Here is a 26804-nt window from a genome sequence, read left to right as displayed (position 1 = left end):
CTAACACCTGCTCTCCTCACGTTACCAACAACTGCTCTCCTCACGTTACTAACACCTGCTCTCCTCACGTTACCAACAACTGCTCTCCTCACGTAACTAACACCTGCTCTCCTCAATTTACCGATTCATATCATAAGGTGATTCCAACATTGCCATATGTTCAGAAAAGCCACCGAGGGACGGAACACTATACCTGTGGGCAACCTTACATTTTATTCATCTGAAAGAAAGTTTCCAAATGTGCACTGAAATAAATACGTACATGACCCTTACCTTCATCTGAATTAAAGTTTGCATTTAAGTTAGACAGAAAAAAAAACATAAGTACTTTATCTGCACCTGGAAAAACTGCCTGAACCCCACCTCCATCTGAGAATACAGACACTACCCTGCCTATATACAGTAAGTGTCAGTTATACTTACAACCCATCCTAGACTTTTTCACTTAACATAACACTAAAGGTAACAATATTACAAGCCTTGATTTATCACCACAAGGTTTCCAGTACTGAAAGGTCAGCAATGTTAGTGAAATGTATACAATAAAAAAAGTAAACTACGCTCCACGATAAAGCAAAGCTCAGGAATCAAAGTAATTTACTTAGTAAAATTATGGATAATGCTGTACGCTTATTAATTTAATCTTTGTTACTTATCTTATTTCAAAGTAATCTTCAACCCTGGAACTAAATGTAATTTGGATGTGCATATTTAAATACCACACCCTATTATAATATCCTATATGAGTGAATTGTGGAAATAAGGAAACACAGAAAGTAGCAGGATTATTCTCTTAGATTTCGGCGTCATGCCTTCCTCAGAGAGAAAGATACAAAACAACTACAAACAGCCCTTACTGTACATGTATATTCAATCTCCAGGGGCATCTTGGTGTTTCCCTGAGAATACGTCCTCCTGATTGACCGTTTACTCTCATCGACTTTGCTCTCTTCACTCTGCCACCGGGCCACTAATAGTCAGCACAGGAAAAGAGAGTAAAAATAAGAGAATAAAACTCCTGCTATATTCTGTTTCCTTACGACCACAATTCACTCAATATCCTGAATCTCGTAAATGAAAACTTTTGTACTTACTGTACCTTGTTCTGTTGTCTCGACCTGGAAAAAAAAACATAAAATTGTTAGATACAAACAGCTATTGAGCCCAATAAATCAACTCCTGTGAAAATATATTTTTTGGTGGCTGCTGCCTTCAAAAAATGAAACCATTAATGATTAAAATCAGCTGCTCTCTCCAGCGTATTTCAGTTACTTTGTTCCTGACAACTTCTCAAAAATTTTTTTTCATACTAACTGTTAAAAAAAGTCAAAATTCCATTTATGACTAATACTGCTTGTTAGGGCGGGAATGAGCTGGATGGTTGTCCGCCGCTCGTTTGCTTGTTCGTGACCCCACTAGGGAGGGTAGACGGAGGTGAGATGGTCGCTGCTGTCTCGTCACACATCAGACACTATCCAGCCAGCACCACAGCTGCACTTACCCTGCTGTTGGATTTCAACTCTGGTTGTGTACTCATCTGAGGCTCGTGGGCTGATTCCCCAGTCCTTCATTATTCGACTGTCAATCTCCGGACACCTACTCCAGCTACTGCCGCGGCTGCCACATCATGGCCACTTCCTCCACGCCCGATCCACCGTCCGTGCCCAGGCGTCTCTCCTGTGTGGCAAGACCCCTTGGAAACTCATGGTTCTTGACTTTCCTTTTATAAGACCCTGATTAGGCTGGCAAGGGATTTATATCCCAAAGTCCAGGCCTTTACAATGCTGATTACTAAACATTTATTCTGAAGTTACCAAAGTTACATAAGAGAGAGAGGAAGAAGAAGAAGCAGGAATCTAGAAAACAATGCAGGTGTGTATGGTGGTGATGGTCCGGAACACAGGGCGGAGTGAAAAAAAATCATAATAAAATTAAATGGACGATCACCTGTGTGTTACGAGAGAGAAATTGAGTGATTGGTGGTGGCTGTCTGGTGGTGGCTGTGTGACGCTGTCTGGTGGTGGCTGTGTGACAGTGTCTAGTAGTGGCTGTGACGCAGGATAGTGGTGGCAGTGTGACGCTGGTAGGTGGTGGCTGGATGGTGGTGGCTGTGTGACGCTGGATGGTGGTGGCTGTGTGACGCTGGATGATGGTGGATGTGTGACAGTGTCTAGTAGTGGCTGTGACGCAGGATAGTGGTGGCAGTGTGACGCTGGTAGGTGGTGGCTGTGTGACGCTGGATGGTGGTGGCTGTGTGACGCTGGATGGTGGTGGCTGGATGGTGGTGGCTGTGTGACGCTGGATGGTGGTGGCTGTGTGACGCTGGATGGTGGTGGCTGTGTGACGCTGGATGGTGGTGGATGTGTGACAGTGTCTAGTAGTGGCTGTGTGACGCTGGCTGATGATGGCTGTGTGACGCTGCCTGGTGGTGGCTGTGTTACGGTAACTAGTGGTGGCTGTGTGACGCTAGCTGGTGGTGGCTGTGTCTGTGTGACGCTGGCTGGTGGGTTGTGTGATGCCGCCTCTCGTCACCACACTCAAACTTTATCACATCCCCGCTAACATAAAAGAGGAATGTTTGAACGCCGTTTTTTCCAATATCCTCAACTTTTTTTTATATTTTATTTTCAGCGGCAGCGTTTTCAGTGACTCTTAGTAAATTGTGAAATAAACGAATACAACACAAACAGCCACACCAACACACACATTATATATATATATATATATATATATATATATATATATATATATATATATATATATATATATATATATATAATATCACACACTATGTATGCATGTATATATCCATCCTCCTATATCACATTATAACAAATATTTTTGTACAAATTTTTCGTTCATGTTATAATGTTAATGTTATCCAAAAGGAAGAACAAAGCATTAATCCTCTCCACAAAATGTTTACGAAGCAACAAAAGATCTATCAGTGCACTTGTGCTGTTGTATGACACTCCACTCCACTCCATACCTCTTCCTTCATCTCAATATTTTTAACTTTCCTCGTCTTTCTCCTTTTTTGTACAGTTGAAAAACATCTTCAATTTGAAACACTTCCCTAAACACCTGATTAAATAAATTACAGTGAAATTTTCGGTAATAAAGCTTTTGGTAACTTCAAAACACATTATGATTGTTGTCGATGGTATATAATAGCCTTCGAGAACAAACTCGCCTGTGACGTCATAATCGGACAGCAAATGTTACAAAAATGGAATCCACATTAAGAATATAACAGGATATGATCTTCTAGTATTTAAACTAAGACCTAGTGTACGGTGCTTAATAACCCTGGCATATGAACCACCTAAAACTATAACCTAGTGAACGGTACTTCATAACCTTGACAGTTGAACCACCTAAAACTAAGTCCTAGTGAACGGTGCTTCATAACCTTGGCAGTTGAGGCACCTAAAACTAAGTCCTAGTGAACGGTGCTTCATAACCTTGGCAGTTGAGGCACCTAAAACTAAGTCCTAGTGAACGGTGCTTCATAACCTTGACAGTTGAAGCACCTAAAACTAAGTCCTAGTGAACGGTGCTTCATAACCTTGGCAGTTGAGGCACCTAAAACTAAGTCCTAGTGAACGGTGCTTCATAACCTTGACAGTTGAAGCACCTAAAACAACAACTCCCCCTCCTCCGTCAGAAGGTCACCACCCCAACCTCCTACAAGTCCACGGCAAAACACTGAAGGAGAGATCCATCAGTGTCACCTCGACCACGTCAGCAGGCTTATTGCTACTGCTAGAAGGCTGACGCAGACGCTGTCAACGGCTGACGCGAGCGGTGTAAGGAATCCTAACAGCTATCATCGTCTACAATCTACCATCTCCTTCCTGACACCCGTGACTTGGCCTGATCCTTCCTGACTCCCGTGACCTGGCCTGATCCTCCCTGACACCCGTGACCTGGTCTGATCCTCCCTAAGCCCTGTGACCTGTCCTGATCATCCCTGACATCCGTAACCCGGCCTGATCCCCCGTGACCTGGCCTGATCCTCCCTGACTCCCGTGACCTGGCCTGATCCTTCCCTGACTCCCGTGACCTGGCCTGATCCTTCCCCAGCACCTTGACAGCCTGATCCTCCCATGACACCCGTGACCTGGTCTAGTCCTCCCTAAACCTGTGACCTGGCCTGATCCTTCCCACAGCTCCCGTGACCTGTACAGTCCTTCCTGACTCCGTGACCTGGCTGGTCCTCCCCTGACATCCGTAACCTGGCTGATCCTCCGCGGCACCCCGTGACCTGGCCTGATCCTCCCTGGCTCCCGTGGCCTGGCCTGATCCTCCCCTGACATCCAGCTGACCTGGCCTGATCCTCCTGGCCGCCCATCGTCTTCTTCTTGGCTGATCCACATCCATATCCTCCTCCCCTTTTCCTCTTCTTCTTCCTCCTTCTCCACCTCCTCCTCGTCTTCTTCCCTCCTGTGGGTTTCCCTCTCTCTCTCTCTCTCTCTCTCTCTCTCTCTCTCTCTCTCTCTCTCTCTCTCTCTCTCTCTCATCTATCTTTTACTTCCCCCTGCCCTCACCCTCTTCCTTGTCCCCAAGTCCCTCCCTCCATCCATCTTCTTTTTTCTTCTCTCATCTCCTCCAACACCGAGTTTCCTCCTTTCCCATCTTTTTCCTCCCTCTCTCACCTTCTTACTCTCCCCCTTCCTCTCTATGTTATGTCTTTCCTACATCTTAACATCTTAAACTCTCCCCTTTTCTCTTCCATTCCCCCCCTCTCTTCTCTTAATCCCAATCTCTCACCTTGCTTTCCCCTTCTTCCCTCCCCTTTCTGTCCCATCTCTTCTCTCTCTCCCGTTTTTCTTCCCTCACTCTCCTACCTGTCTCACCTTCCTTCTCTATTCCACCCCTTTGTCTAATATCTCTTCCCTTTCACTCTCAATGCTCACCTCTCCCTTCACTTTCTCCCTCTCCCTTTCACTCTCACAGCTTTCCTCACACGCTCTCTCTCCCACCCTCTGTGCCTCTCCTTATCCCCGTTCCTTTATTCTCCCATTTCTCCCGTCTCTTCCATCACTCTCCCTAACCTTCCCTTTCTCTCTCTCTCCCTCAGTGAAATTGGCAGTCAATGAGGATGACACACTGCCTCCGATGTTTCCTCAAATCGAAACAACTTGACATTACTGTTTTCCGGGCGTCTGTTTTCCCCTACTAGGAATATCTTCCCTTGCTACTTTTTCCCCTCTGTTATGTACCACTTAGTTTTTTCCCTCTTCCTCTGGCTGTGATTTTGATTTTGATTTTGCCGCTTGCAGTGGCTACTTTATTGTGCACCCCACACTCATCCTGTGAGCGGTAGCGCAAAAGGATTACAGAGTGGGGTTTACAAAGGGTCATAATAATTAACCCCCGTTGTCAGGATATTATGGCACTGAATGTTTCACAGTATTTCATTTACATTATTTGTTTAGTTCTATACATAAAGGATAACTTATTCACACATGCGTGAGTACAGGCGTGTGAGGCAGTATGTCTGGCCTCACACTTTGTCATTCACATTTACGTGAAAGGTATTCAAGCACATTGCGTATTTGGTTCTGTACATGAGAATTGATATAGTTACTAAGTGCAAAAAAGTGGATACAATCTTAATATGTCGGCTATCTTGCCATTAGAGATGAAGTGTTGTGCCATTTCACACACAGTGTGCTTGGACCTGTCCCTAAAAGGTTCTATCTTCACACAGTCGAGGACGTAGTGTTCAAGTGTGTGGCCATATGTATGGCCACACACTTTACATTTAGTTTTGTTTACATCTGCTTGAGGAACATACTGCCAAAGGTACTTATATCCTAACCTTAATCTAGCGGTTACAACATCTTGTAATCTAGTGATCTTGTTACTTGCTCCATATACATGTTTCACTTGATACATCTCATCATGGTAACCTATGGATCGACTAGTGCCTGTTTGCACTTGTCTACTTGCGTCAAACTCATCAATAAGTTGTTTCCTAATTACAGTTTTAAGGGTTCTTTTTGACAGACCCAAATTGTATTCAACGGTGTCTTTGTTAGACGCGAGTTTGGCCAGGGCATCAACTCTGTCATGTTATATGAGGCTTATGTGAGAGGGTATCCACAACAGTTTGACCTTGGCACCCCGGTCAACAAGGCACGCATATTTATGTCTGGCTTCAGAGGCAAGAGCGTGACAACCTGAGTCGAGGGTGCCAAGGGCAAGTAGTGAGGATAGAGAGTCAGTGATGATGAGACTGTCAGCAACAGTGGTTTCAATGAATTTAATAGCTGTGAGTATGGCAACTAATTCAGTTTGTAGAGTGGATGCCCAGTTGTTAATTCTAACTCCTTTCTCAATTATATTACCGTCAGGTTGAGTCACAACAATAGCACTTCCAGCCCTCCCACAGGCGGTGTTTAGAGATCCATCAGTGTAGATGGTCTGTGTGATATTATCATCAGTCTGTAGAGTGTGTATGTGTTCAAGAGCTCTCAATTTGGCAGTGTGTTGGAGATAAATGCTTTGTATAATTAATTTTTTAGGCGGATATGTCGGTATTGTGATATCGAAGGGAACTGTCCGCCAGGGTGGCAGGAAGCGCTGTTGTGTCTCAACTTTGTACAGGTGGTCTAGTCCAAACATCTTCATATGTGTAGCTGTAGTTTGGATCCATTTAGACTCAGTAGTCCCATGGTTCATACATTCTAGCAATTTTAAGGAAACAATGTTATCAGGATCACCACGCAGAAGCCTCAGGGCTATCATGAGGTTGACTTCAATTATTCTATCTTTAACACTGGGTATACCTAGTTCTTTCCTCATATTAAGTACTTTAGTGCTCATGGGACATCCTAGGATAATTCTGAGGGCTTTATTTTGCATTTTCTCGAGCTTGTCAACGCCTTTCCCGTCACGAATGACCAGGGCTGGTGCGTGGTAATCTATCAGAGATCTTATATAGCCTAGGTACATTGTTTTAACAATTCTAATATTAGCACCATAGTGCGGGCTGTACCCCGCTACACTTCTAAGAGGTCTCAGTCTGTCAGTACATTGGCGGGTTAGCTGTTGTATGGCAGGTAGGGTACAAGGGACGGAAACACCAAGATATTTAAAAGAAGAAACATAGTCAATAGTGTTGTTACCTATCTTGAACTTGGCGGGGCCGCGTTTGCGGTTACCAGCTTGTTTGTTGAACACCTTAGTTTTGTCAGTGGAGATAATAAGACCGAGGTGTTCACAGGCTGCGTATACATGGTTCAGGGTGGTTTGCATTTCACGATGAGTTTTAGTATGTATAAGAATATCATCAGCATAGCTGATTGAGATATTGCTGGGGTTGTCTGGTATTAAATTTAATAATGCATTCATAAGAACATTGAACAAAGTGGGGCTAAGTACTCCACCTTGAGGGGTACCAAGTTGCATATCTTTAACTTCACTTTTGTAACCCTGAAACAGTGCAGCAGCCCTTCTGTTGGTTAGGTAACCACTTATCCAGTGTAACAGCCTACCTCCTATATCCATTTTGGCTAGTTCGTACAATATCAGTTGCCTATTGGCAATATCAAATGCAGCTTTTAGGTCAAGAAATGTGGTGTATCTGTGCCTTTCATCACCATGCACAGTTAGGAATGTGGTGATGCAATTATGTACACCTTTACCATGGGTGAAGCCATTTATGTTAGGAGACATGTGTTCTCTGATTCTATATAAGAGTCTGCCAAGAACCATCCTCTCAAAGGTTTTACACAGGCAGCTGGTTAGTGATATGGGACGAAAGGCATCAGGCTGTCCTGGTTTCGGTATTGGTACAACAATACTGCTGGTCCATGATGTGGGTAGTTGGCCCTCGGCATGACTCATATTGTACAATACCAACAATGGATTGCCTGGCACGCGCCTTAGTAGTCTAATGATGTTGTAGGTGACTCCGTCCTCTCCAGGGGAAGTAGCCTACCTCCTATATCCATTTTGGCTAGTTCGTACAATATCAGTTGCCTATTGGCAATATCAAATGCAGCTTTTATGTCAAGAAATGTGGTGTGTGTGTGTGTGTGTGTGTGTGTGTGTGTGTGTGTGTGTGTGTGTGTGTGTGTGTGCGTGCGTGCGTGCACGCGCGTCACCCTTCCATTTAACAAGAGAAATCCCCAACACCAATATTTTATTCATTGTGAAAGCAACAAGTGTCAGACCCGCCCATGAATATGTAATCAGCTGGTGCTACGGGGCGCTGACGTACACTCCACCTGAAGCCAGTCACCAGCTGTGACACATCACCAGCTGTAGCACATAACCAGCTGTGACACATCACCAGCTGTAGCACATAACCAGCTGTGACACATCACCAGCTGTAGTACATCAACAGCTGTGGCACAACGCCAGCTGTAGCACATAACCAGCTGTGACACATCACCAGCTGAAGCACATAACCAGCTGTGACACATCACCAGCTGTGACACATCACCAGCTGTAACACATCACCAGCTATAGCACATAACCAGCTGTGACACATCACCAGCTGTAGTACACCACCAGCTGTAGCACATAACCAGCTGTGACACATCACCAGCTGTGACACATCACCAGCTGTAGCACATCACCAGCTGTAGCACATCACCAGCTATGACACATCACCAGCTGTGACACATCACCAGCTATAGCACATCACCAGCTGTAGCACATCACCAGCTGTAGCACATCACCAGCTGCGACACATAACCAGCTGTGACACATCACCAGCTGTGACAGATTCACCAGCTGTAGTACGCAACTCAGCTGTAGCACATCACCAGCTGTAGCACATCACCAGCTGTGGCACATCACCAGCTGTAGCAGCACATCACCAGCTGTGACCCACATCACCAGCTGGCACATCACCAGCTCAGCATCACCAGCTGGCACATCACCAGCTGCCAGCACATCACCAGCTTTGACACATCACCCAGCTGGCAGCACATCACCAGCTGGCAGCAGCACATCACCAGCGCTGTGACACATCACCAGCTGTAGTACACCACCAGCTGCGCACATAATAGCTGTGACACATCACCAGCTGTGACGCATCACCAACAGTACATCACCGGCTGTGACCGCGTACCAGCTGCAACACATCACCAGCTACTGGCACATAACCAGCTGTGACCACATCACCAGCTGATACACCACCAGCTGTAGCACGCAACCAGCTGTGACACATCACCGGCTGTGACACATCTTCCAGCTGTGGCACATCACCAGCTGGCAGCACATCACCAGCTATGACACATCACCAGCTGTGACACATCACCAGCTATAGTACATCACCATCTGTAGCACATCACCAGCAGTAGCACATCACCAGCTGCGACGCATCACCAGCTGTAGCACATCATCAGCTGTGCCACGTCACCAGATGTAGTACATCACCAGCTGTGACACATCACCAGCTGTGACACATCACCAGCTGTAGTACATCACCAGCTGTGGCTCATCACCAGCTGTGACACATCACCAGCTGTAGCACATAACCAGCTGTGACACATCACCAGCTATAGCACATAACCAGCTGTGACACACCACCAGTTGTGACACATCACCAGCTGTAGTACATCACCAGCTGTAGCACATAACCGGCTGTGACACATCACCAGCTGTACCACATCACCAGTTGTAGTACATCACCAGCTGTGACACATCACCAGCTGTGACACATCACCAGCTGTACCACATCACCAGTTGTAGTACATCACCAGCTGTGACACATCACCAGCTGTAGTACATCACAAGCTGTAGTACAACACCAGCTGTGACACACCACCAGCTGTAGTACATCACCAGCTGTGACACATCACCAGCTGTGACACACCACCAGCTGTAGTACATCACCAGCTATAGCACATAACCAGCTATGACACACCACCAGTTGTGACACATCACCAGCACAGCACATAACCAACTGTGACACATCACAAGCTGTAGTACATCACCAGCTGTGACACATGCCAACTGTGACACATCTGCTGTAGTACATCACCAGCTGTAGCACATAACCAGCTGGCAGCCACATCACCAGCTGTACCACATCACCAGTTGTAGTACATCACCAGCTGTGACACATCACCAACTGTGACACATCACCAGCTGTACATCAAAACCTGTGACACATCACCAGCTGTGACACATCACCAGCTGTAATTACATCACCATCTGTGACACATCACCAGCTGTAATGCATCACCAGCTCTAGCACCAACCAGCTGTGACACACCACCGGCTGTAAGTGCATCACCAGCTGTGAGTACATCACCAGCTGTGACACATCACCAGCTGTGACACATCACCAGCTGTAGTACATCACCAGGTGTAGTACATCACCAGCTGTAGTACATCATCAGCTGTGACATCACCAGCGGCACACATCACCAGCTGTAGCACATCACCAGCTGTGAGTACATCACCAGCTGTGACGTCACCATCTGTGACACATCACCAGCTGTAGTACATCACCAGCTGTAGCACACAACCAGCTGTGACACATCACCAGCTGTAGCACATCACCAGCTGTATGCATCACCAGCTGTGACACATCACCAACCGTGACACATCACCGGCTGGTACATCACCAGCTGTGAGCACATCACCAGCTGTGACACATCACCAGCTGTAGTACATCACCAGCTGTAGTACATCACCAGCTGTGACACATCACCAGCTGTGACACATCACCAGCTGTAGCACATCACCAGCTGTAGTACATCACCAGCTTTGACACATCACCAGCTGTGACACATCACCAGCTGTAGTACATCACCAGCTGTGACATATCAAGAGCTGTGACACATCACCAGCTGTGACACATCACCAGCTGTAGTACATCACCAGCTGTGACATATCACCAGCTGTAGTACATCACCAGCTGTGACACATCTCCAGCTGTGACACATCACCAGCTGTAGTACATCACCAGCTGTGACACATCACCAGCTATGACACATCGCCAGCTGTAGTACATCACCAGCTGTAGTACATCACCAGCTGTGACTCATCACCAGCTGTGACAATTCACCAGCTGTGACACATCAACAGCTGTGACGCATCACCATCTGTGACACATCACCTGCTGTAGTAAATCACCAGCTGGGACACATCACCAGCTGTGAAACATCACCAGCTGTAGCACATCACCAGCTGTGAAACATCACCAGCTGTAGCACATCACCATCTATAACACATCGCCAGCTGTAGTATATTACCAGCCAAAGCATATCACCAACTGTGGCACATTAGCTGTAGCACATCACCAGCTGTAGCACATCACCAGCTGTGGTATATCACCATCTGTATCACATCACCAGCTGTAGGACATCACCAGCTGTAGCACATCACCAGCTGTAGTACATCACCACCTGTAGCACATCACCAGCTGTGATATATCACCAGCTGTAGCACATCACCAGCTGTAGTACATCACCACCTGTAGCACATCACCAGCTGTGATATATCACCAGCTGTAGCACATCACCAGCTGTAGTACATCACCGGCTGTAGCACTACACCAACTGTGATATATCCCTAGCTGTAGCACATCAACTGTAGTTTGATCAGTCGAGTTGAAATTTTGATAATTAATTTCTCTAGTATATTCAGCATTTTAATTGATGAAATATTACTTACAATCTCAGTATAGGTCGTCCTCGAGGCACAGATTAAGGATTCGTGGCCAAAATTATGAAATTAAGATAATTGTCGTCTTAGTTATTTAGACAATTAATTCAATTTCAATTGTTTATTCCTTGATAGAGGAAGTGGGATCCTAGTGCTGTCACTAGGTACCCCTGTACAATGACACCAGAAGCATCTGGCAAGTGTGACAAGTATATACAGTATAAATATTATAAAGGGACTTACTAAAGCCTAAGGAAGGAAGGATATTCCTTTAACACATAATCAATATTATTTACAAAATATCTGACCAGTATGGGGAGGATCATCGTGTCTCCGTCAGGGGGTCGTGGAGTGGTGGTCCAGCAGGCGTCACGGAAGCGTTGTGTGTGGGGACATCTTAGGAGGTAGTGGATAAGGGTGCTGCTGTCGGGTCTTCTGCATAATGCACAAGAGCGTTGCTCAGGGGATGCGGGGATACCAATCTCCCAAGCAAAGTCATACCCAATGATGATACGGGCAGCAATCACGTCCCCTTTCCGCGACCCTTTCCCGTAGACGTACTAGATGTCAGGAAGTTTACGGAGGACATCGTACCAGGTGGGCGGAGAGTCCAAGGGGATGGCTGCTTCCCGAGCTTCTCTCTGTTTGCGGCGAATTGGGTCCTAATCTGAAAAAGTGTTCGAGGAACAACGTAGTCAGGTGTGGCCTTGTTGCAGCCAGTCTTGGCAAGGCCATCTGCTGCCTCATTCCCCAAGATACCGACATGACTGGGTATCCATAGGAATGTCACAGGACGGCCTGCATCCTGAAGTGTGGATGTTAACCCTCGTTTTCGGAGGATGAGGTCCTTATTTTCCCCTGATCCAAATGCGATCCCGTCGAGAACAGACCTGGAATCGCAGCAGACAAGCAAGGGGCAGAAACCATCTGCTTCTTCCTCAGCGAGAAGGACAGCAAGGAGGGCTATTAGTTCAGCCTGAGTGGAGGATGCCCTGTCAGAAACTCAGAGAGAAAGTTTGATAGGCTCAGCGGCATCAGGACGGGAGATGTAGACACCAGCCCCGGCCCTACCTGTAGCGGGGTCAACAGAACCATCAGTGGAGAGGACGACCCTACCTGGGGACCAGTGGGCAATCCTGGAGAGGTGGTATTTGCAGAGAATAACAGGGTTCACCTGGGATTTCGGGAGTGGTCCACCGAGGGCAATCACTTCAGGTTGAAAATCCAGCCAGGGAGAAGGAGACGAACCAACAGCAGGGGTGACAACAATATCAGGCAGGAGGTCGTGTTCCTGAAGGGCTCGGATGAGTGACCCTCGCCACTGTCTTCTAGATGGAGGTCGGTCTCGGACAGCAGGAGTCAAGTTGGTTTGGACATAGTTGCCCCGAGGATCCCGTAGAATGGAAACGGCAGTTTTTAGGTAAAACTCCTGGACAAGATCCTGTAAGGGGAAAGACCAAGTTCGGTATATAGAGAAGTAGAGCGTGTCCACTGAGGAGCCCCAAGGATGATACGAGCCGCTTTCCTCTGGATAACTTCGAGACGGTTGACAGCAGTCCGACTATTGCTGACGAGGGCAGGGGCGGCGTAGTCGACACAGGAACGGACAAAGGACTTGTACATGGTGAGAAGTACAGGGATGGTGGCACCAAGGGAACCCCTGCACATAGTAGAGAGGGGAGCGAGACGCCGAAAGCATATGTCTCGAAGATAGCGGACTTCAGGGATCTGACAACGTGTGCGAGTTACATACACACCCAGGTATTTTGTCTCATTAACCCAGTCCAAGGGCGTTCCTGATAAGAAAAGGGGTGGAGGTACAACACGACCGTGCCACATGGCTTTTGTTTTCGCAGTTGAAAGAAGGAAACCAAGTGAATCACACTCTCTGGTGACCAGATCAAGGTCTTCCTGCATGCTGAGATAGTCAGGGGCTTGGAGGAGGACATCGTCGGCATATCCTGAGTGGACAACTTCTGTCGGCCACGGGAGAGATGCAATGGAGTGCATGAGAGTGTTAAACAAGGTGGGACTCAGGACTCCACCTTTAGGAGTGCCGAGGTTCATTTCTTGAACAGGAGACATAGAGCCTTCAACGCGAACCCGGGCCTGACGTCCAGTGAGGTAAGAGGCGATCCATTGTAGAAGTCTCCCTTTAACCCCTAACCGAGCAAGTTCAGCTAAAATGAGGGCAGCCTGAGCCGTATCAAAGGCTCCCTTGATATCAAGGAAGACGGAGATGCGGGCAGTCTGATTGCAATAAAAGGAAGCAATGGAGTGTGCTGTGCTGCGATGTTGAATGAAACCATTGAGGGAGTTGTGGAAGCCGCCTATGGTGTGAAGAAGGCGACGATGGAGTATCCTCTCCATCATCTTGCAAACACAGGAGGTAAGACTATTGGGTCGATATTTCCCAGAATCTCCCGGCTTAGGGGGGATAATAGTGGCATTTTTCCAGTTGGACGGGAGAACCCCATGTTCATAAGACATATTGTAGAGAGCGAGCAAGGGGCCGTAAGGAATATTAGTACAGGCGTTGAGGACGGTGTAGGTTATCTGATCATCCCCAGGAGAGGTGTCTTTTCTAGAGCGACGAGCACTGTCAAGCTCGAACTGTGTGATGGGATGATCAGTGGGGGCAGGGGAGGTAAGAGCAGCACGAACAACAGGCTCAGACGCATCGATGCAAGCCAGCACTGCCTCCTGCATTGGATCTGGAAGTGCCTCAGGGGAGGAAGCTCGTGCCCAGTCCTCCATTAAAGAGCAGGCAAGGGAGGCGGGGTCAGGGTGGGGAGGAGGCCTCCGTCGAGTACCCCGTATAGCATTAATCCGATTCCATACATAAGAGGGTGACGGCTGGAACGATAGAGACCCCGTGTAGGACAGCCAGTCCGCCTCACGTATCCGACGGCGCTCCTGAGTTGCAAAGGAGCACCAATTTTTGAAGTCTTCCCAGTCCTCTGGAGACCGAGACCTCCGTATGGCAGAGTGGAGATCACGGGTTACCTGCCGGAGATGTCTCATGGTAGGGATACGATACCAGTAGTTGGTGGTACTTCTGGGGTGACGGGGAGGGCGTGGAGGGGTAGCGCGATTGAAAGAGTCATACACGGCATCAACAAAATCAGCGCTGTAAGAGTCAAGGGACTAGGGGACAACATAGGAATCCGCCCAGGTAGAAAGATATTGGGTAAAGGAAGGAACAGCATCTTGTGTGAGACGAAGGCGAGGGGATCGATAAGGAGTTGATGTCGGGGCAGAGAAGGAGAGCCTGAGATGGGTAGTAACGGCAAGATGGTCACCATACAGAGCAGGCTCGGTGCAGACGGTAGGATGAAAGGAGGTATGACCGTTCAATAGTAAGCCAACATCAAGGAAACTATGGGAGAGGCGAGTAGGATCGTCAGGACAAAGAAAGCGAACATCATCATCCCCATTAAGAAACTGGAGAGATGTGATCCGTTAAGGGTACATGGCGTGGGATGATCCGGAGTAAGAGTGGGATGGCGGGCATTAAAGTCGCCAAGAACAATAGCGGGAACCCCATCATGGAGGTCGTGAATAACCTGGGGGTCCAGAGAATCACTCTTGAAATGAACATTGACTACACGAAGGGTCCGGTCACCAAGAGTAAGGGAGACAGAAAGTAATTCAGACGGGGGTCCATGTGAGTCAGGTGAAGGGAGACGAACAGATGGAATGGTGTTACGCACAAGGGTGAGGAGGCCACGAGCCTGCCCACGGTACCGAGGCAGGGTGTAAAACAGTATAGCCAGAGAGGCGGAGTGGAGTAACATCGTCTGTGATGGTTTCCTGAAGTGGAGCAACATCTACTTGTTGGGAGAACACAAACTGGGCGAGGTCTGTCCCTGGATGTTCCATTGTAAGAAGAGGAGGGAACGGCCTCCGGTGTGAGATGAGTCGGAGGGGCTAGACAGGGCTCCAGAGGAGGAACCAATTTCTGTTGAGAAAAATGGAGAGGGAGGAGTGGGAGAGCGAGGGATGGATCCTCCATCTCGGGAGATGGAAGGAGGCGGGTCATCAGGGCTTGCAAAGTGCGCCCCTGTTGGGTCAGGGTGTCCAGAATGAGTTGTTGATGCCTCTGCAATGTCGCAATTGTTTTCACAAACAAGTCGAGTTAGGTAGAGAGAAGGTTGATTTGCTTGGAGTGGCGACCCAGACGGAGAGTGATTGTTTCCATAGAACCAACTTGGTGTACCTGTACAGGAGCTGGAGGTGGCGGCGAGGATTGCCGAGGGCCCGACTGGGCATGTGGTGGTGGTAGCAACGAAGAGGGACGGTGAGGGTTCAGTTGAGTAAGAGGTGGTGGTGCTGGTGAGACACAGCGGGGGTCCGGGTGGGCAGGAGATGGTGGTGACTGTGTAGCAGGGCCGGCAACGACCTTGTTCCAAGAACGGTAGGGAGAGGGAGGGAGGGGAGAAAGGATGGGAAATCCTTGGTGGATGGAAGAGGCGGTGGTGGATAGGAGTGAGGTTTGGTTGACAGGGGCTTCGTCAGAGACGAGGGCGGGGGTACAGGGTAAGTTTTCTCCGGGCGAGTGCCAGGACGCTGTGGGCAATTGGCATTCCAGGCGTGGTGACTGCCATGGCAATTGACACACCGTGGAATAACTGGAATTTTGTTCTGAATTTTCGATTTGTATTCCACTGTTTCGTGAGGACCTGCACAGAAACCGCAGGCGACCATCCTCGTGCACTCCCAGGTGCGGTGTTTCCACGATTGGCAACGACCACAGATTTTCGGGGTTCCGATAAATCGGTCGAGAGGACAGTTGTAAATTGGTCCTACATTCACCTTCGGGGGGAGGGGGCCCACCCACCAGCCGATGAGTTCGTTGGATGGACGTTTGGAGACCGGGTTGATGCGGCGTTCCATGTCCAGTAGTTGTGGGAGAAGAGGGCGAAGATCGTCGATAGGGATCTCCCAGGGTACGTGGCGAACCATTACCTTGGTACGACGAGTTTCTGGGGTGATGATGGTGAACTTCAGCATCACCTCCCCCTGGGGAGCAGGAAAGCCCACCTGAGTGAGGAGGCGTACCGTCTCGTCCATTTGTGTGGTGACTATCACGGCTGTGGGACCTCGGCGGACGCGAAGTGTTGAGTCCTGAAGTGGAGAGCAGTGACGGAAGAACCAGGTCGTCCGTGTGCTCAGAGGCAACTCCCGAGGAAAGGCGAGACGACGAAGGCACGACGGGGCAGGGAGACAAAGGGAATCCCCTATGTCCATCGTCGGCGGAGGGTCGGTCACTGAGCCACATGTAAGCTCACTTGGGGACCCCGATGACAGGAGTCCACCCTCTACAGACCCAGAAGGGGTGCAAGGGGGAGCCGTGGTCCCTGCTGGAGGCCCTGACTTCTGAGGTTTCTGCTTCTTCTTTGACGTGTCTTCAAGAAGAAAGTCGTCAGCATCACTGTCACCTACTGCCGCCGTTTCCAACGAACGGGAGCGTTTAACGGCGGGCATAGGGCACGTTGGCAACACTGCAGTCAGGTGGAGTGGTAATGACGTCACTGCTACGTCACACTATCACATTGCGCATGCGCAAGCTTGAAAAACTTTGCTCAGAGGGATCGGGTGGTAGGACCAGATGTTTTATCCCCAAAAAATGACAAAGTCCAAAAGTAAAAATGAAATTTATGCCACTGTGCTGATAACTGTGTCTTACTATAGTTGTCTGCACAGGCTGGGATTGGTAGACTCGCTGAATTCGTCAGAAATACGAATTTTAAGGAGCAGTCTCTTACAGCCTTTGTTGACACTACGCACGCATGCGCGTTTTTTTCCCACTGTTATCTTGATGTTTCCTAAAGTTTTTTACAAAAAAGTTTTATTTATTCATTTGCAACAAAATAAAAATTTTACATATAGATAGCGGCATAACACTATGAAAACTTAAAATATTTTCCCTTACCAGTATATATGAAGTCGACGAGCAGTTGTAATATATTGGGTTTCATAGACTTCATTTCTATTGACTGTGTTGTTTTCTCAGCAAATCCACATGTAAACAAGGTCTTAAAATATTCGCTTCCCGCTGACAGTATTACACGGTGAGCCTGTGGAATAAAATGTAATCCCCATCGTTTTTTTTTCAAGTTTTTTGGTTCGTTCATACTGCCTTTATACTCACTCGTACGTACATTAAGGGGACGTAAAAGTCTGGGTGAAGAGTCGTCGTCATAGCATAGGTTTTGTGAAGTTACATAAAAGTGAGAGAATTATGGACGGACAACAAAATCAAACCATTACTTGGAAGCAAACCAAAATCAAACCACTCTAGGAAGCAAGCCCAAATCAAATCACTGCTAGGAAACATTGATTCTCTCATGCGAAGAAAGTTGGATAAACAGCTCTTTATTTGTGTCGGGGGAGAAAGGAAGTTAGGGGAGCAGGGAAATTTCTTCCACTGCACTGGATAGACTTTGTTAACCATGTTCCACTGACTTCTCCTGGGCGGTAATAAGGGTGGTGGAGGGTGAGTGTGGGCGGTGTAGTTAAGTTTCCCTCCCCCGATATGGTGTGTAAATGGTGGGTGGGTGATGGAGGGCAGGCAGAGAAATGTTTCTTCACTCACAGATAAATGTTTTACTTACTCACCTTCACAACTGATCCATCAGCTAATAATATTTCTACATCACATAACTCTTCTGACTGCCAGAGGAAATGTATGTCGTCTAGCAGGTAGTTAGGATAAGATTTACATTCCTCCTCCTCCTCCTCCTCTTTCTCCTCCTCCTCCTCCTCCTCGTGATGAGAGAGCTCCACACGTGCAGCCGCCATCTTCAGATACTAATGTAAGACTAACCAGTTGTCAGTTTTGTTTTTAGTGGTGTAGTGATATCTGGTAATACCCGTGGTGGTGGTGGTGGTGGTGCTTCCGTTGCTTCTTCAATCTTTCAGTATGTTGGGATAGGTAATACATTGATTGGAAGTATTTTGTTTTTAATTTTAATTGTGTGAGAGGACTTATTAATATAAGCAACCTTTGCTATCACCAGTTGCGTCACAGCAGCTCAAAGAAAACTTTTGAATTAATGTTTTGGATGATTTTCGGAAGAAAATCCCATGCTTATAGATTTACTTGATAAATCTTCTGGGGCTTAACTGCTGAATTATTCTGGGGCTTTATTATTCTGAGGCTTAACTGCTGAATTACTTTGTTTGTAAGGAGCCTTTCGGCAGACTTTTTTTTAAGCTACACACTCATCCTACTAATCTTGGCCGGTTAGACAGCTTTGGTCAGCTCTTTATTCAGTATTGAGCAAATGTGAAATTAAACAATTATAAGGATACTTTCAAATTTAATGTTAGGTAAGTTAAAAAGATAGAAATCAAGCTTTTTTTATTTTAAATGGATTAAATATGAAGATAATGTCAGTCTTGAGGAAGGTTTAGGGAGTCAAATTAAGACTGCTCTAGCATAAGACCGGCCCTCGGGGAGTGATGTACAGTTCATCCACTTATTATTCTTAGGGTCGAAATATTCCACATTAGCGACAGATACCTAAAAAAAAAAGTTAGAGGTTAAAATTGTAATATAATTCATTCTATATAATTCATTCATTTCATTCTTCCATTTCCATTCTTCCTTTCTTACCAGTCTACTAAGGTCATTTTGACGGTGACCGCCTATGACATATAACAGAGAATTTGTGGCAACAACTGCTGGGATACTTCGATCAAAATTCATTGGTGAACACTTAAACCATTTGTTCTGTGGAAAGGAAAAGAAGGGAGGTTATACAATTTTTACTCCCTTTTTTCACTACACTACAGTATTACAAAAATTCTTCTCCAATATACTTAAATCATTATTATTGTCTTGGGAAAGAGAAAAGAAGGGAGTTATACAATTTTTACTCCCTTTTCACTACTGTAATTCAAATTGTATTGTATATAATAATAATATTACCTGTTCAAAAGGATTTCTTTCTAGTGATGTTTCCTCTTGACCACCCACTAAATACAAAAAGTTATTCAAAACTACAACACCCATCGTGTAGTTGCAGAGAGGTGGAGCACGTCCTGCTAGCGCTCTCCACTCCCCAGTTACAGGATTGTATGAGAGAAGATCATGCATGGGGTTGTAAAAGTCCATATATCCACTAACAATGTAAATAAGACCTTGATGTTCTACTATAACCATGCTGTAAAAAAAAAAATAAAAAGTACAGGCACTGTTACATTTTCTCATTATTATCAGTGTTCACACTATTAGTCAGTAAATCCAATTTGAAAATTGTTATTGTACTTACTTGGATCTACCTTCTGGCATATTTGACTCTAATAATCTCCACTCATCTGTAATAGGGTCATATCTTTCAATACTTTTTTCCATAACCGATCCCGTCCAACCACCGAAGGCATAGAGATAACCTCCATGAGCGCATAATCCAAAATCTGACTCTCCTTTCCAATCCCTCCAACAACGAAAATTTTTCCATGTAAGACTAGCCTACTATTTCTGGCAAAACTCTTATATTTTTCATGGGGCAAACTTTCTGCCATTCCTTCCTAAAGGTATCAAAACATTCAACACTTTTTTTAAATTTATTTTGGTAATAGTTTTCTTTCTTTGATCCACCTATGACATAAATTTTCTTTCGAGTACAAATTCTTGGCTGGACATACAAGGCTGCCCTTTTGGCCAAGTTTGTCTGCTGTTTAAGGTTAACCTTAAATCTAATATCAGAGGAGCACTCATTAATTGATTTTTCTATTAGTTTACTTGAAATTAAAGATAATTTCATTCGTTTTAAAATGTCAAAATGCCAACAACCATATCTATTAGTTCTTCGTGTAATCCATCTAATAGCAGCAGAGAATACCTGCAATAAATAATAGAGAAAGATAAATTTGATAGTTTGGGGTTAAAACGTTTGTAAATAAAGTCAGTTGAAAGTTTGTAATATTAAATAAAAAAAATTATTTTACCTGAAACTCAGAGTCAATATGAAGATACTCTGACTCAAGAAAATACAGTAGAATTTCTTTCGGAATCTCAAGAAATTCTTCCTCCATTGTCACTTCTACGAAATTGGAGAAGATGAAATCCCGCGAAGAATGCAGCAACCTTACTAAATTATCGGCCTCAGCAAACCTGTTTTTAAAAAAAAAAAAAATATGGAATTAGTTACGTCGTGTTATATAAATAGTTTGAAAATAATTAATTATTATACTGTACGTACCGGTAAATTCCCAAAGCATTAGATGGATGAAGTTCGCTCTTAAGAAAGTCTGTACAAACACGTATAGCACGGGACATTATCAGCATGTTTGCAGCCGCAATTAACTCCTGTGCATTTTCCACTGTTATCTTCATGTTTCCTAAAGTATTAAAAAAAAAGTTTTTTATTCATAATTTATTTCGTTTTATTTTACATCTAAGTAGAGCAGCATTATGAAAACTTAAAATATTTTCCCTTACCAGTATATATGAAGTCGACGAGCAGTTGTAATATATTGAGTTTCATAGACTTCATTTCTATTGACTGTGTTGTTTTCTCAGCTAATCCACAAGTAAACATTGCCTTAAAATATTTGCTTCCCGCTGACAGTATTACACGGTGAGCCTGTGGAATAAAATGTAATACCATCAATACTATCAGTAGTTTTTTTTTTTATTTGTCCCCGAGTGGGGGGAAGGGCTAGTTTATTGATTGGGGTGGGTACGTTAAGGGGGGCGTAAAAGTCTGGGTGAAGGGTCGTCGTCGTCAAGTTTACATAAAAATGTATGTGTGGGTGGTGGGGGGGGTGGGGGAATTCCCTGTTATAATATAGATTGATGTGACACTAATATGTCGTCAAATACCAGGCCTATGACTGGGAAGAGGACTCGGAAGAGGGATATTTGGTCTGGGAAGGAAAAAGTGTTGGTAACGGCCTGGGACCTATAGGAGGAGGTCATGGGGTAAATGGAGGATGTAAAATGAGAGAGACCATAATAACAGTGCTGTGAGGTACCTATAGATGTAGACTAGTCGGACAATAGGAAGCAAGCCCAAAGCAAACCACTGCTAGGAAGCATTCAGGGAAGTTGGAAGATTTCTTCCACTGTTCCTTGGTCCTAGACTCCTGGGCGGTTAGGGCGGCGGCGGGTAGATATGGGTGTAAAAGGTGGGTGATGGAGGGCAGGCAGAGAAGGAAGTGTAGTAGGTAAATACAGGTAAATGTTTCACTCACTCACTTTCACAACTGATCCATCAGCTAATAATATTTCTACATCACATAACTCTTGTGACTGCCAGAGGAAATGTATGTCGTCTAGCAGGTAGTTAGGATAAGATTTACATTCCTCCTCCTCCTCCTCATGATAAGAGAGCTCCACACGTGCAGCCGCCATCTTCAGATACTAATGTAAGACTAACCAGTTGTCAGTTTTGTTTTTAGTGGTGTGGTGATATCTGGTAATACCCGTGGTGGTGGTACTTCCGTTTCTAACCCCTCTCCAACAACGAAAATTTTTTCATAGGGCAAACTTTTTATATTCCTCCTCGTGATGAGAGAGCTCCACACGTGCCGCCGCCATTCTCAAATACTAATGTTAATACTAAAGGAAAACTAATCTACAGCAGCTTGGGATGGATAAGTAAAAACTATACATTAATTTCAGTTTTTATTTTTATTTTAAGTGTGTGTTTGTTGAAAAGGATGAAGAGGAAGAAGAGGACTTGTAAATTTCTCTGTTGGATATTCTTAGCTTCTTGAGCTTGGGGAAGTGTCAAGAAGAGAGAAGAGAAAGAAAGTCGAGTCAAATTACGACTGCTCTAGCATTAGACCGACCCTCTGGGAGTGATGCACAGTTCATCCACTTGTTCTTCTTTGGGTCGAAATACTCCACATTAGTGATAGGTACCTAAAAAAAAAATTAAAAGTTAAAACTTTGGATTTGTATATCACACATATTTATTAATCATTCTGTTTTCATTCGTTCTTCCTTACCCCTCTATAGCCGCCTATGACATATAACAGAGAATTTGTGGCAACAACTGCTGGGCTATTTCGACCAAAATACATCGATGAACACTTAAACCATTTGTTCTGTGGGAAAGTAAAAGAAAGAAGAAAAGTAAAAGAAAGGGGGGGAAGTTATACAATTTTATACAATTTTTTACTCCGTTTTCACTATAGTATTACAAAAATGTTTCCACTTCCTAGCTACAATATTGTAATTCAAATCTTGTTGTATATAATAATAAGAATTCATATGCACAGCACTGGTAAATGTATATAAAAATAAGAATTCATAAGTTTTGCACTGGTAAATAATCTTACCTGTTCAAAAGAATATCTTTGCATTGATTTTTTCTTAATACCACCACCTACTACATATAAAAAGTTATCCAAAACTGCAACACCTATCTTCTTATGTAGTGGACCTATCATCGGTGCTAGATTCTTCCAATCCCCAGTCACAGGATTGTATGAGAGAAGATTACGCAGGAAGGTGTAATGATATCCAACTCCACCAACAATGTAAATAAGACCTCGATGTTCTACTATACCCATGCTGTAAAAGAAAAAAAAAGAGGGGGAAAAAAAAGACAGTACAGGTCACTGCTACATTTTCTCTCATTATTATCAGTAGTTCATACTATCAGTCAGTAAATTCAATTTGAAAATAATTATTGTACTTACCCGGATATAGGTTCTAGCATATTTGACTCTAATAATCTCCACTCATCTGTAATAGGGTCATATCTTTCAATACTTTTTTCGACAACCGATCCCGTCCAACCACCGAAGGCATAGAGGTAACCTCCATGAGCGCATAATCCAAAATCACATCGTGGGGTAACCATAGAAGATATCCCAGTCCAATCTTCTTCCTGTGGATCATAAACTTCGCCATCTGCCCAAATCTGACTGTCCCCTCCAATCCCTCCAACAACGAAAATTTTCCCATGTAAGACTGCTACTCATAGCCCACATCTCTCAATTTTCATGGGGCAAACTTTCTGCCATTTCTGCCTAAAGGTATCAAAACATTCGACATTTTTTAAACTATACTCTCTGATCCTTTCCATCCACCTATGACATAAATTTTCTTTCGAAGACAAATTCTTGGCTGGATATACGAGGCTTCCCTTTCGTCCAAAAAAATTGTCGTCCTCTGCTGTTTAAGGATAACCTTCAGATTGATATCAGAGCACTCATTAATTGATTTTTCTATGAGTTTACTTGAAATTAAAGACAATTTCACTCGTTTCAAAATGTCATAAATACAACAATGTCTATTAGTTATATCTTGTGTAATCCATCTGGTGGCAGCAGAGAATACCTGTAATACAATAAAGAAAGAAAAGGTAGATAAATTTGATTGTTTTGGGTCTACTATTAAATAAAAAAAAAAGCGTATATAAATATTTACCTGAAACTCAGAGTCAATATGAAGATACTCTGACTCCAAAAAATACAGTAGAATTTCTTTAGGAATCTCAAGAAACTCTTGTTCCATTGTCATTTCTACGAAATTGGAAAAGTTGAAGTCCTGTGAAGCAGACAGCAGGTTTACTAAATAATGGGCCTCAGCAAACCTGTTTAAAAAAAAAAAAAATTAATGGATTTATTCCTAATGGATTTATTTATTGTACGTACGTATAGGTAACATAATCAACTGAACTGAATCATCAAATCAAACCGTACATGTAAATTCCTAAAGCATTGGATGGATGAAGTTCACTCTTAAGAAAGTCTGTACAAACACGTACAGCATGGTGAATTTCAAGTATGTTTGCAGCCACAATTAACTCTTGAACGTTTTCCACTGTTACCTCGATGTTTTCTAAAGATTAAAAAAAAAAAAGTCCATCAACAAAATAAAAAATATCGTTTTTAGTTTTACATTAGCACTCACTTTCTATTAACTTTTAAAAAGTTTGTCTTTATCCTTACCAGTATATATAAATCCGATGAGCTGTTTTAATATATTAAATTTCATAGACTTCATTTCTATTGAAGAAGACTGTATTGTTTCCTCACTTAATCCACACGTAAACATTGTCTTAAAATAATTACTTCCCGCCGAGAGTATTACACGGTGAGCCTGAAATAAGAAAAATAGTTGTTGTGTTAAGTATACATATACAGACAGGACAGACGACAGTTTTTACAGTTATTTCAGACAATAAATACAAAAAAAGTTAAAAAATAATGTTTTCTCACCTTCACAATTGATCCATCAACTAATATTTCTACATCACAAAACTTTTGTAACTGCCAGAGTGAATGTAAGTTCTCTAGCAGGTTAGATTTACATTCCCCCTCCCCATGATCAGAGTACTCCACACGTGCTGCCGCCATCCTCATATATAACTAATAAACAAATGTAATACTATCCATCCAGAGTTGAGTTGTCTGGTGGTGGGTGGTGATATCTGGTAATTTTTAACTGAGATGTAGTATATATATATATTGAGAAAACTTTATAATTGGGGTACCGAGTAATCACAGGTATATTAGGTCTTTTATATGAAGTGGCGGCATGTGTGGAGCTCTCTTATCCGAACGACTTCCTAGAGGTGGAGCTCTCTTATCCAAATGACTTGCTAGAGAACTTACATTCACTCTGGCAGAAACAACAGTTCTGTGATGTAGAAATATCATCAGCTGATGGATTCATTGTGAAGGTGAGAACATTATTTATTTGCTGGTATATTAAGTTGTTTTAACTAGCTTTGTCTGAAATGAATGAAAAAGATGAAGAAGATTTTTATATACTGTATACAACAAACGTTTTATTCCAGGCTCATCGTGTAATACTCTCGGCGGGAAGTGAATATTTTAAGGACATGTTTACTGGTGGATTAGCTGAGGAAACAACACAGTCTTCTTCAATAGAAATGAAGTTTATGAAATCCAATATATTAATTCGGATCATTGGATTCATGTATACTGGTAAGATAAAAGGAAAAACACATGTTTTTCATATATGTTAAAAACACATGTTTTTCATATTGCTATATGTAAAACGGTATTTTTATTTTATTAATTATTATGAAAAATTTATTTTAAATCTTTAGGAAACATTGAGATAACAACGGAAAATGCTCAAGAGTTAATAGTTGCTGCAAACATGCTGAAAGTTCACCATGCTGTATGTGTTTGCGCGGCCTTTCTCACGAGTGAACTTCATTCATCCAATGTTTTAAGATTTTACAGGTGTGTAAGTAAATTATTAAGTAAATTATTAAAAAATATTCTAATCTTGTAAACTTTACCGTTTTTTACACGTACAGTAATCCAATATAAATTCCATATTTTTCTAAACACAGGTTAGCTGTAGCTCATCATTTAGTACCACTGCTGGATTCTTCACGGGACTTCATAATCACAAATTTCTCAAACGTAATATTGGAGAAAGAATTTCTTGATACTCCTAGAAACATTATACAAGGGCTTCTTCTAGAGAAGAAAAAACGTCAAATTCTTGAAGAAAACTTCAAGAAAGAACAGTGCCGCCATTGTCCTACCTGTAAATTACAAGTGTAGACAGGATTAGAGAGTGAAAAGAGTGCGATCTGTTATTGTTCTCTGTCTACCTGTTATTGTTCTATACCCAACCTGTTATTGTTGTATACCCAACCTGTTATTGTTCTCTACCAACCTGTTATTGTTCTACTAAGATAAGTTTTGTTTTACTACCTAAGGCTTGGTTTTTACCCCCTTTCCTCTGAGTTTTAAGGGCCGCTCAAGGAAAATAACTATGATAATGATATTTTTAGTCAGTCAAAATGCTTAAAAAGATACTAAAAAAAGATAGGAGAAAGAGTTTTAATAAAATGTGGATGCATGGATGCAATGTTCCTGCAGAAATATTTCTCTTATCCCCTTACCATAATTCCACAAAAGTTTTGTGTAGGTCAGTGGAAAATGAGATCTTTTGAAGAATTTAGATTTAAATATTATTAAATAATATAAAACTAGCAACAACAAAACATTAAGATTAATCATTTAATTATTTTTACATTCATTTTTACCGTGAACACACATTTTGTTACATTTTTTACTTCTTTTAAATCATGCACATCGTTTGTCTCTACATGGAATAGATTTACATTTACAAGCTACACTATTTCTAGTACTTTCTCTACGAATCCCTAAACTCTTAGTTTGAAGTCTTGCAGCCTTACGTATAGATAATT

At 43.7% G+C, this 26804-nt stretch overlaps 1 protein-coding gene across 1 annotated transcript; it reads right to left on the bottom strand.

The window, feature by feature from the left end:
* Positions 1-862: 862 nt before the first annotated feature.
* LOC121869204 (actin-binding protein IPP-like) lies at positions 863-24963 on the bottom strand (the record flags this gene model as incomplete). The annotated part of the gene is made up of 7 exons (XM_042370441.1): positions 24826-24963; positions 21089-21233; positions 20850-20988; positions 19574-19766; positions 19259-19375; positions 1100-1118; positions 863-970 (listed from the first exon to the last, which is right to left on the bottom strand). Coding segments are annotated over exons 1-7 (859 nt in total), but the record flags the coding sequence as incomplete, so codon positions are not given.
* Positions 24964-26804: the final 1841 nt, after the last annotated feature.

This window comes from Homarus americanus, unplaced genomic scaffold, assembly GCF_018991925.1.
Source record: "Homarus americanus isolate GMGI-L3 unplaced genomic scaffold, GMGI_Hamer_2.0 scaffold52169, whole genome shotgun sequence".
NCBI classification, from domain to species: Eukaryota; Metazoa; Arthropoda; class Malacostraca; order Decapoda; family Nephropidae; genus Homarus; species Homarus americanus.
The sequence above is the reverse complement of the archived record's forward strand: the minus strand, read 5'-3'. Positions and strand labels throughout refer to the sequence as shown.